Below are 13,069 nucleotides of genomic sequence, written 5' to 3' on the forward strand. Positions count from 1 at the left end.
ACTTTGATTTAAGTATAAACTCAAAATTCTAATCTAACAAACATGATACCTCTAAATGAAGTTGACACTGTCAACACTAGTTACTTACAACACATTCTTGGTATTCTAGACATAATAGTGTGTTTGGAACCCTACATGTATGGCGATTAGTTCCATGTTGGAACCTGGATATATTTTCCCTCTAATTTCAACTCTCATATTTGTAATTCTTATATAAAGGTGTATACCACATTTTTCACTTGAAGATACTTGAAAGTAGTAAGTGCACATGTACATTTGCATGATTTGCTCGTATTGTGTAGTATGTGACAACGTGGTCTTTTGTCGATGCTCACATATTCAGTAAATTTTTTTGTGTTCACATTTGTCTGTCAATAAGATTGGTCTTTAATATCATTGGGAGCACTTGTATCAGGTAGTAATTGATAACATGAACTAAGCTTATGAAATCATTTTTGTTAGGCAGTCATTGATCATGACAACGTGAGCTAAGGTTTATGGTTGCACTGTATAGGTTTGGGCTCTGAATGAAGCTATTGATGGAAGTGCAAAAAGTGTATTCAAGAGTTGGGAGTCTCGCTTGGATGATTCAACTGTATGAACTTAAACTTTCTGTCCCTTTTTCATTGATGAATCAATTAACATATAATGAGTGAGTAATATGAATCATCTTGCATGTTTTTTTTTTCCTCGTACATTGTGTGGGTGTGCATGCATGGAGGGAGTATGGGGTGCAGGTCATGTTGCTTATTGTATGCCCCAGGATTACTTTGTTAAGGATCTTCTTTGATCCAGCTAGGAACCTGGGTGCCCTGTTCGGTGATTATTTTGCTGCTGTCTACATTTACTGTCATATGTTCACGTTGTTTTTGGGTAAAGATCTATATGTTCCTTTGAGGGGATTTTTAACAACAGCTAGAGATACCAGCATTTGTGTTTTGTGGGATATGGCCAATGAAAATGTACCATAGGTGAGGATTGTGACTGCTGACTCAGCAGCAGAGTGGGCCTCTTTATGGCTGTGATTGCAGTGGAACCTCTGATTTCTTCTTTGAATTCCAGTAATACTTGGTCTTAGCTTTTATTTGAGATCTTGTGTTCTAAAATGGAGCACTTATGCCTGTTTTGTAAGTTGGAAATGTTTTTAAAAAATGATCAAGGAGGCTGCCCTCTCTCTCACTTTCGGCATTTGTATGGCCATGTCTTCCTTTTCAACAAGTGGCATACATGCAATTGTAAACTGGGTTGCTTGTTAGAATGAAAAAGTAAAAAATAACTTGAGATAGAAATAGGATTGCGTGCAATTTCAGAAGTTCATAAAATACTCTCTTTACTATTTGGATGTGTTCTTCCAAATGGCCCATGTGTGTGAGATGTGGTGTGCCAAGTGTTGCATGTCTGCCATGCATCACCTGCCAAAATAGTCATGTTTTGATAGTTGGGCCATAATTTGTTTATTGGTGTCTCGATTGCAGCCATGCAGTTTGTTTCTTCAAGAGCGATACTGAAATGCATCAATTGTACTTCGTTTTTTTTTACCGCTCATGGTTGGATCTAGTAAAATTCTCATGTTGGGTTTAGGCAAAAATGTCGGTTTCCTACTGCATGTGAAAGGGTGAGGCTAAGTGTTTATCGGCTTTATTGGCTTTTAGACGTGAAAGCTCATTTTCTATGGTTAGTACCCACATTGGGTTTAGACATAGAAGTCTTTGTATCTTCATTGAAGTTCTTTGATATCAATAGAAAGTTTAGGATCAGGGTTTATTAGATTGCCCAGGTTGATGGTACTTTCAAATATTGAAGTGGCTGGTTATGATTGAACTTATATTGCATTCATTTGAACAAAGCTAACAAGACCCATAAATATTATTGCTTTTGAAAGCTCCAAGGTCTTTGAAATCCAAATATGCCCCACCACTCAAGAGAGAGAACTGATGGTTGGCATGTACATGCTTAAACACTGGTGTTATTCTTTAAATGATGAATGCTTCTTAGTATGGCCTGATCGCCACTTGCAGAAACATATTTGTGATTAGCGTGACCTTGAGGTTGTAACTTGTAAGGCAAAGGCAGGCAGATATCATACAAGGTCTAGATAAATAATTGCAGTGGCGCAACTACAAAATTGTTAGTGTCTTGACTTATTATAATCTTGAGATCAATGCTTTATCTTGGAAATTTCAACTGATTTCTATTGTTCTCTCAAGGGCGGTTGCCAAATAGATTCTCACTTTGGCAAGACTTAGCAATTTGTCCAAGAGGAAATTTGTAGCTCAGAGAGAATATGTGGTATGGATATCCACTTTCTATGCATAAAAAGATAGTGGAAAAGTACTTCATCTTCAAGCAATTCAAGGCATATGTTTTTGCTGATGACATATTCACAAACAAATCTCATATGAGTGTCATTATTCACCAAGCAATGATCTTCAAGATAGATGGTGGTCCCAGTCAATGCATTTTGCAAATACAAATCTATGAGGTTGCAGTGATGTGTTAAACTAAAAAAGGTGTAGTGTAAAGTTAAAAAGGTGCATTACACAAAAAGCATTCATTAATCATCACACAACCCCAAGGGCCAAAACTCAAATGCACTCCGTGTGTTTCAGTGTCCCATAAGCACGCTCTCCACTTTTGGTTGGTTCCATGTCTATAAATAGTGTGTGTGCTAGGTCACTTAATCCCTTGCATCCTCATTCTTCCCCTTTTGTGGTTTCTATCTTCTTTAACTAGGTGCTGCCCTCCATCTATAGATGCTGTCATGGACATCCTATAACTGCCCTTCATCATCCGGTACAACTTGGTCTAACCTTATGCAACAAGTTCTTGATTCTCAGGGTCTTTAGGAGCTAGTAGTTGGTTTAGAGCTTATGCTGCTAGCCCACCCTGATCACATCAGTCAATGGAGGCCTTACAATGCCACAACAAATGTTGAGTCAACATAGGGTTTATTTCCTGAGTTTCACTCACAAGTAGATCATTTTCCTTGAGCATATGATCATTGGAGTAATCTTTTTGACCACTATGTGGTGAGAAATTGAACCTGATGCATTAATCTTGATCATGAGCTGTAAGAGTTTTCCATTAAGGAAGGGAATGATGTTAAAGTCAAAGTTGGCCGAGTATAGGTGGCTACTTGCCAAGTTCATCACCACTCACTCCACAAAGTTGTATGATCATCAAGTCATACTATTCTTAGATAACTTGTCACCTAACACTTCCACCTTATGCATCAAACCATTTCGTCACACGACTACTGATCTTCTAGAGGTTTGAATGTTAGTTCTTGTATTACTCAAGGCTACATGATCAAGTCCACAAGAATACCTCTCACGTTATCATATTTGGAGAGGGCTCTAGTATCCCCTTCTTTGAAGGAAAAATTGGAGGTGGTAAGAACTCTCAAGATGACAAGGTAACCAATAACAAGGGCGATATCCCTTTCTTAGATGGAACCAAAGAAAACCAAAGAAACTAAACCTACTTGGTGGGAACTCTCTTAATAAAGAAGGTTTTGTACACATTATCAGTGTCTAGGCCATGTGGATGAGGAGTGTTGTACTAAGGCTAGGGTCTCCCATCTAAAACTTCATGTAGGCCATGATTGCATCCATGAATGGTACCCCACTTGGACAATTGAGAGGGGATCCTCCTCCAATTGTTACACATTGTTTCTACTCCTAGTATGCAGCCACTTTAATGCATTGTTGGATGTGTGGCATATGAACAACCTCCTCCACCCTCGTCTTATTGGACTCTTGAAGGTTTGGGTGATTGGTTTGCTAATCTTGTTGCATTAGATTTCTCACTCCACAAACATTTCTAACCACTATTCCAAGGTCTCCTCATGTGTCCCCACTTAGGACTAGTTCTTGACTTTGCTATAGAGACCTACTGATGGATGTGCATAATGGTGGTTATATTCTTAGGTAAGCACCTTCTAGGTTCCTTAGGGTAAGCACCTTCTTGGTCCCTTAGGGTACTCTAGGCTTAGTACTCTTAGGACATTAGACTAACGAGTCGGGCCCATAGGCTAATCTGTCCTTAGGCTACTTAGTTTTAGGTGTTTTTCATTTGTCTTTCCTTGCACTTACATATTTTTTTGTTATTCACCCATTTCCATTTTAGCTTAGCTTTTATTTTATTTTGTTTAGCATTGAAGCATCTCCCTATGAAGCATTGGTATGCAGGTTTTGGTCTCTTATAGAACTTACATATTAGGTTTTGCCTTTTAGTTAAGGCCTAATATGCAAGTTTGCATAGGTCCTTCCTGGGTTGGAGACATGGGTTGCTTACTGTTCCTTTATAGTTTCATCTTCCTTAGTGTCTTATTCTTCTATCAGCATGGAGGTTTCCCCTTCCAAGGCGGATATTTTGGTATGTGTCATGAGGATGTGAAATTTTGAGATGCTTCAATCTTGTTGATAACATTTGTAACATAGCAAAAGTTGTGATGAGTTATGCTGGCTGGGCTTTGGGAGTGAGTTGGTGTCAATTTTGACCCTAGGACAGTTATTTGGCCAATAAGTGTCGATGTGACACTAGGGACTAGCATTAATTAATTAATTAATTAATGCCAGTCTAAGGGTCAACAGAGGTTGGGGACCACTCCAGGCTACAAATGGCCTAGCCAATTTAATTATGGTTGGGTATATTTAATTCTGGGTTGGGTTAGAAGGGCCGAAATAAATTTTCAGAATTATTTAATTCAAAAAATTAATGAAATGGCTGGATAATGCTGAAAAATGGGTTTAGAAGGCTGCCACTTGGCAAAAATGCCCATGCAAACTGAGAAAACGTTTTTGGGGGTTGGCTTTTAGCCATTCAGTTAGTTTTACACAAAGAGAGACATAGAGAGAGAGAGAGAGAGAGAGAGAGAGAGAGAGAGAGAGAGAGAGAGAGAGAGAGAGAGAGAGAGCTGCTGGTTGTTGTGTATTCTGCACTACATGTGATGAAACATTGCTTCATCTTTTTGCCTCTTGTCTAGACTCTAGTTGTGCGACAGATCTCGTGTTTTATTTCTCGCGTGCGGCTCTCGGCGACTCAGCTACGCATAAAAGCCCGTTCATGGATTATGGGAAAGCTGCCCTCCATGCCTTCTTTGCATTGTGATCATTCTTGCCTGTTCCAGTTTCTGAGACGGACTGTTTTGTGGCATATCTGGTGTACTCGGAATGCCTTTATTTTTGATTCGGTCTCGGGCATCCATGGTCATGTGGCCCGTATTCGAGGTTTAGTGCTATGGCAGATTTCTTCTATGATAGCAACTGACCTTGTTCTTCCTGACGTTGCTGCCCCTTGGGCGGCTATTGTTCGCTCTACACTAGCAGTGTGATTTTCTCTGTGTTAAAGTCTTGATAGTCTTTCGTCACTTTCTTGGGTGACCTGATGGTTTGATGTAACAGAATGTAAGAGATTTAGTGAGAATGTTGACCATATGGTCTGATGTATGTATTTTTTGGAGAGAGAGTTCTAAGCCGACCTGATGGTCTGATGTAAAATATTTACTTAATTCAATTATCTTCATGAAAAAAAAAGAGAGCTGCTAGTCCATTTTTTGATTAGAGAATAGAAATTTGCTGCAGAAGACATCCATTTGGGGGCCTTAGAAAGCAGGGGACAGCAAGGAGCACCTTCTAGGGGCTGGCAACAACATTGCTGATAAGGTGACAGCATGTTGGAGGTGCGTGGCAGTAGGTGAATGCATTAAATGGAGGTTGGAACTGTCAACATGCGGAATTTAGGGTTTTCTTGCAAAGAAAATCAGATTTCTCTCTCATTTTGGCCTTTTCTCACCTTCTCCAACTCCTTAGGAGATCTCAACATTTCTCAGCCATTTTCAATAGATCTCAGTCAAATTTGGTGGACAATAGAGAGATCTCTATTGTAAACTCTATATTTTTGCAGAAATAAGGGTTTGACAGCCACCTCAAGACCCGTGCTAATTGGTGAAGGCATTGTACATTGGATTCAACACTTGAAATTTGTGTAATTGTTAGGCAATTCAGATGCCAGCCCATTCATTGTAATTTGGGGTAGCATTTGACCAATTGGAGGTTTCATTTGTGCAATTCCTTGGTGAAAATCAAGTGGAAATTGGCCCAAATTGATTGTTGATTGTTGCTATAGTAAAAGGGGGCTTTTGGAATAGCAAAGGAGATTGTAAATCTCATCTTGTATTCATTCCATTAGCAATCGAGTTAAAGAAGTACCAAAAGGGGCGCTAGTTTTGGGGCTAACAGGGTGCCCAATGTCCAAGATTTTAAAGGTAATTTCTGCATTCGAAGTTATTTTTATTTGCTGATTGCTGTTATTAAGTGCTTCATTAGGAAATTACCACCCTTTGCAAGGAGGAAGGCTGGTTTCATGGCTCTATTGCCGGGATACCGCTCAATTCCTTGATTTGGTGGGCTTGAGGCACCTGATTGCAAGCCAAAGCTTTGTGCTAGTGCTGATTTTTGCTCTCAACTGAGAAATTACAGCAATATGTTTTCATATAGAGAGATGCAATCTAGTAGTGATGATACCTCTTAGTATGAACATGTACATGGGAATGAAGAAAGTGCAATGCTTGATCTTGAACAAGGTTCAAACCATGGACAACAAGTTGAAAATGTTGCTTTTGGGAAAGATGTAGGGCCTTCAGGGCATAATGAGACTGATAACTAGTAAAGTGAAGAAGAATTTGATGGACCAATGTTCAATAATCGAATGAGGACAGCAACAAATCTCTTTGTTGAATTGGCAAAGGATCCTCAGTTTACTGGATTTTTGAATGCTCCGAAGAAGGACAGCAAGGGCAAGAAGAAGAAGTCATCTTCTACAACTTTTGGGACAACAAGGTATATTGAAGGTAATGCCAAAGCCTTCATTTGAAGTTTCCAAAGATGCAAATTAAACAAAACAATTGGTATCGACGGGGCAAGGAATGCAAATGCAAGGCTAGCATGGAAGTGCCAATCCAATGGATTTTGGACACCTAGGCATGCATGCTATGATGGGGCAACTAGGATACTTTGGTGGAAGCATGATTTTTCATGCTATGGTTGGACAGGGACTGCATACGGGAATGTATGGTACAAATCCCTATGATATGCATCAGCTTGCATGGTGTGCAAGGCTCAATGTATCCAGGAATGACTGGAAATGTGCAAAACCCTATGTATGGCAGCATTGGCTTGATGCGTGGGGCACAAAGTAGCATGTTTGGTAATGCATCTGCACCCTTGAATGCTTATGGGGCTCAAGGAATGAATGCTAGCCATGCAAATGCTCTATTTGGCATTTGTTTTGATGTAAATTCAGCAAATGCACCCTTTTTGCAGCAGCCAGTGTATGACAACTTGACATCCAAAGGGGCAGCAAAAGGCTATAGTGAGGGTGGAAAAGTAGTGAAGTTTGAGTCCTTCAGTGATACATAAGATAGGTTGAAAGCTTTGACTTTTATTCAACAGTTTGATGTAGTCTGTTCAAGGGGGAAGTTGATCGAGTCCTCAAAGATTCGAAAGGCAGCCACTTTCTTGAAAGGGAATGCATTGCAGTGGTAGTCTACTCTTCTTATGCAAGTTAGAGCATCGTCAACGTGGGTACAATTCAAGCAAATATTTGCATTGTATTTGTGGACAAGTACCTTTGAGGGTGGACATCATAACAACTTTGGATGCTAAGGAATGTAAGAATTTGGAGCAATATAATAAGAAGTTTTGGGATGCATTGTTGCCTGTTACTTCTTATCGCCACGTACCCCTTTATGAGCAAGCGGAAAAATATGTTGTGGGCTATCCAAAGGAATCAGGGATTTTTACATTGAATCCACCGTGTCTAGCATGACTTAGCTTATAGAGATTGCTGTTATAGCCAATGCTTTGTTGTGTGGGAAGGATTTAGGCTTCCTAGGGGTTTGGAAGAAGTTGAATAAAAAGTTATTTAAGGTTGAGAAATGGAGAAAATAAAAAAATAGCTTGAAAAGGGGCCAAAACAGCGAAGAAAGGCCTAAAAAACATTAGCACAACGTAGGAATTGATGGCTGCAAATAAATGTTTTATTTGTAAACAGGAAGGACACATTGTGAGGGATTGTCTCAATAGGCAGTAAGTTGGAAAATTAGAAAATCAAGGAGATTCTAAAGGAAAGAAGCCCAAAATATCAGTGGGATTGGTGCTCAATGTTGTTTGTGATCAGCCCAATGATAATGCTATTGAAGGGGATGCAATGGCAGTGGAGAAGGAGAAGAGAAAGATGTGGGAGAGAAGAGCACACACAATGTGGGTGTTGTCCAATTGAACTGACAGCCTTATTGCACTATCATATTATATATGAATAAAGAATGGGCGGTCACAGTGTACACGGATAGGCCCAGAGGCCTTTTACCCCAACAACCTCCCACTAAAAGGCCAATGTGGCTGGGGAGTGAAAACAAAGAAAAGAAAAGAAAAGATAAGGTGAGGAATCATGACATCTCACCCAATGCCCAATCGGAAAGCGAGTTGTGCAAGAAGTGTCGGGAACCTCTGCAGAAGAAGAGTCAAGCATCCCGGAGTCCATGACATCCAGGAGATGAGCGATCCCTCAGCTCCATACAATGGAGCAATTCATGAATGCTTCTCATGAAGCAAGCACAACTCATCAGTGCACGGCTATAAAGCATCAGAGTCGTGCATAGCATCACCATAGCGCATACAAGACAGCGGAGAGTAGTCAAACTCTCCAAAGTCAATCATTGAAAGAGAGCCAACATCCCGGACACTCGTCCAACGGGGTCTCAAGGCTACATGTGGCCTCAGCGAAGCGGAAGACTGACATATGGCTGGCTGTCCAACCTGCAAAACTACAAGAAAACAGCTCTTATAAGCCTGCAAGGGGTCTAGCAACTGACCACCAACATCTTGACCCTGTCTGCTATGCATAGCTATGTCATCTAGGCTAATAAGTGCCTCATTTTCAGCATAAACAGCTTGTTGTAATGGCGCTATAGTTGCTGTAAAATCAGTCATAAAGCGTACTGAACACTCATCAAGAGGCCTGAGAGGTGTTTGCATCTCATAGAAGACAGCATGACGCCTGCCTATGACTTGCTGGGCATCCAAATCCCATAATCTGTAGGCCTTAAAGTCACCATCTCCATAACCAAGGAGGATACATCTACGTGACATAGGCTCATATGGCATACGTACAGATGCCTGGCAGCCAAACATCCTCAAGTAATCATAGGAGGGCTGCATGCCACTCCATGCCTCATGGGATGTAATACCATCCAAGGTCAAGCACGGCGTCTTGTTAACCAAATAGATTGCTGTGATAAGGGCCTCAGTCCAAAAGCCATAAGATAACCCAACTGTGGTAAGCATAGAAGCAACATTTGGCTATAAGGTCAAGCACATGCTATGAGCAATTCCATAATACTGTGGGCATAAGAAATCAATGCCATACTGCTGACAAGAGGTCCGAAAGCTGGGAGAGAGATCATGACTCTCATAATCCATTTGTAAGCACCTAGGCCTGCTATCAGCAGAATCCATAAACTTGTCAAGCATAACTGCAGCATCCTCAATCTGCACCAAGGGAAAAGCTCAAACACGGTGGGTAGCATGATCAATAAAGGTCAAAAAGTATGACGCTCCACTAAGTGACTGGGAAGGCATAGGTACATATACTGCACAATGGACAAGATCTAGAGGAGCATGCCTCGTACGATTGTCATAAGCCAAGGGGGCTCTGCAAGGACCAAGAGTACAATCAGGGCAAGTATCAAGATCTGTAAGTGACATAGGAGGCAACAATTAGTTTAAATGAGACAAGATCTCCATCTCTCTGTGGTGCATATGGCTAGGCAATAATGCCATAACAATGCATGTGGTATCCGGATAACTGCAACCATAGAATCTTCCACATGAGAGACATGCATTGCGTAATGAGAACCAACTCTAGAACCTCTAGGCAAAACCAAGCAACTACGATAAATCTTCCATGACCTATCCTGAAGAGAAATAGTATATCCTGTATTATGCAACTGACTTACAAAAATCAAGCTCTTACTGAGCATGGGAACATGTAAAACATCCTTGAGTATAAGAGAAGTCCCATTAGGTAAAGCTGGGTGTATATCCCCTTTACCAACAATAGCATAAGTTTGCTCAAGGCCTAAAGAAGTGCATCCATCAAACTCCTTGTAAGTAGAGAACCATGCTCTATGTGGAGTAACATGACAAGATGCCATAGAATCCAATAGCCAATCTGAGGCGTAGGCCGTATCATTGAGCAAGAAAGCTGTAGGAAAACAAGATGACAGGAGTATATGCTCAATTGCATCATCATGGGTAACTGCATGTACCTCACCACTAGTAAGAGTGGTAACACCTGCTGCATCTGCTATATCTCTAATTCTCTGCTCATGTGGAGTCCGTCTCTGTCTCTGCTACTCTCTAATTCGTCTAAAGCATTTTCTTTGAACATGTCCAAGCTTCCCACAATGGAAGCAAACAACATCTGAAGTAGAAGAACCTGTAGAAGACGACAAGGAATCCAAGTCATCATGAATAGGGCTATCCACAGCATCCATGGAGCTCAAGCAGTCAAGGGCTATCCCAACGGAGGGAACTTGCTCATAAAGACAATCATCTGCAAGTACATCAGTGGTAGAAGCATGCTGCAAAGGCTCATGAAACCTTAATAGACGGGAGGACATAAAGGCATTAACCAAGGATGCAAAAGCTCCCACATGAAGAAGAGTCGTAGCCAACTACATGACATAACCAATCATAGTACGGTAAAGCATAAGACATTTGTCATAAGAGCATATAGTATTCAGCCATGAAATCAACCCATAACCATAATGACAAACATGACTCTGCAGTACATTAGACCGCATAGTAGCATCCAAGTCAATGCAAGACCGCTAAGTGGCATAAGATCCTGCAATGGTCAAGCTCTAGGAGAAGCCCAAGTATTTGTACAACAACATCCAAATAAGTGGCTCTGTAAAGTACATGATAGTAGACAAAGTGCATAGTTGGGTAAGCATCAAGAGCAACTTCTCTCTGACATGTATGGGCAAAAGCAACCCAATTAGCATAGAAGCTAGGCAACACAGAAGCAACAAAGCCATAACTGCTAAACCCAAGCACTATCAAGAAGTCCAGTGATTAAGGAGTAACCCGCAAAGAACCAAGCATCAATGAGCAATGAAAGCTCAATAACCAATTGCCAAGACAATGAAGCAAGCACTGCTCAAACATTTATCTGCATCTAAGTAAATCCAGGATCCATAATCGAGGCATTAAGGGCCAAATACCATCCAAGCTGCATAAGTGATAAGCCAACCAATTGCAAACTGCTCCACAAAATTCTCAAATGCAAGTCGATTCAAGTCCAAACATCTGCCATACTACAGCCGAACCCAAAAGCATCCACATTTGACATCAGTTCCATAATGGGTAGCACGGGGCATAAACCTTGTCAAGTGAAATGCCAGCTGCAAAGAAAATGACAGTGAATCAAGAATTGAGCTCTAATCTTTGCTCAAGAAGCATCCGGGAGCATAAACATCAAAGTGGCATCATTGAAACATATCAGCATATCATCCCGAGTAGTCGGGAGCACCCGTAGAACATAGGCATAACCAAATTGGAGGTAAAATAACCTGTCAACCAAGGTAGCATAAATCCCAACTAACAACAAAGTGTCCGTATCCAAATCAAGGCTCAATAGCTCTCAAATAGCATATTCGGGCATAAACCATGATGACTAAGCATCAATACATCCAACAGGACAGCCGAATGTCAACAAAGAGCATTATGCATAAGCCGTCCCTGATAAAACCTTGCTGCCTAAACAATGTATAGTAGTAAATCCTTGCATAAATCGAGCTATGGAAGCTCAAACCAAGTCCCAAAGAATCTCAAAACATTGGGAAAACTTCCCCAAAGCATTTGGGCATCAAATACCAAGCCTTGGGAGCATCACATAAGCTAAGAGCATGACATTTTCTTGCTGTAAATCAACTCAGATCTGTTACAGAAAATTCTATGATTAGAATTTGGCAGATCTGACATCACCATTGCGTCTAGAGCATGCCAAAACCCCAAGTTAGACTCTTATCTTGCTTAAATCGAGTTCCGGATGCCCGAGATATGAGAAAACATGGGATTTTTGAGCTAGATTTTGAAACAGGCGCAAAAAAACATGAGCTACTATTGTGGGGCCTGCTGATTATGCTGAGGATAAGGGGGCAAATAGGGGCATACAAGGTGCCCAATGAAGTCAAGGAACATCTGTAAAGAGCCTATGAGGGTCGGGGAGAGGCGGGAGATGAAATCTTACCTGGAGGGGAAGAAGCCATGGCTGGCATTGAAGCTCCAAGCTCTAGGTCTTCAATCCGGCCTGAGGTAATGCCAGGCCAAGCTCCACGATCAAGCTGTGATCCAAAGCTCTGATACCAGTTGAAGGGGATGCAATGGTAGTGGAGAAGGAGAAGAGGAAGATGCGGGAGAGAAGAGCACACACAATGTAGGTGTTGTCCAACTGAACTGATAGCCTTATTGCACTATCATATTATATATGGATAAAGAATGGGCGGTCACAGTGTACACGGGCAGGCCTAGAGGCCTTTTATCCCAACAACTACCGAGTTGTGTAGAGCATGGGGCAAAATTAGGGATTAGCATGCATTGATTTTCTTTGATAATGGTGCACGAGCCAACTTTATCTTTGTAGACATAGCAGCCTGTCTAGGTATCAGAGAGGATGAGATGGGACCCATGGGGGAAGTTGCAATGGCATGTAAAGGCCATGCAGAGCGTGTTACACCACTCATTAGAAAGCTTCGGTTGCATATACAGGGATATATGGATAGTGATGTTGGGTGTAAAGGTCTTTACGCTACTCGTGTGTATATATTAATTTACACATGTGAACACACCCTTGCGGGTGTAAGTGTGCCGTACCCTTAGTATAAATACATTCTTTTATTCTTTATGTATATCACATTGGTAGGAGGAAAATGACGGGCGCATTCATGTATCACCTCATTCGGCAAGCTATCATTGAGGTATGCTTTGTCTTTTAAGTTTGT

The 13,069-nt window shown here is 41.1% G+C and overlaps 1 protein-coding gene across 3 annotated transcripts in view; it reads left to right on the top strand.

Annotated features, from left to right (window-relative positions):
* The window catches only part of LOC148032757 (PITH domain protein (DUF1000)), a 157,913-nt gene that overhangs the window by 83,131 nt on the left and 61,713 nt on the right, over positions 1-13,069 (top strand). For all 3 annotated transcript variants that reach the window (XM_087684168.1, XM_087684169.1, XM_087684167.1), the window contains exon 2: positions 515-595. In XM_087684168.1, coding sequence (XP_087540294.1) covers positions 515-595 — 81 coding nt within the window. The remainder of the gene's footprint in view (positions 1-514; positions 596-13,069) is intronic.

This window comes from Lygodium microphyllum, chromosome 8 (assembly GCF_053477565.2).
Source record: "Lygodium microphyllum isolate KBCC chromosome 8, Lygodium_microphyllum_v1.1.10, whole genome shotgun sequence".
Lineage (NCBI taxonomy): Eukaryota > Viridiplantae > Streptophyta > Polypodiopsida > Schizaeales > Lygodiaceae > Lygodium > Lygodium microphyllum.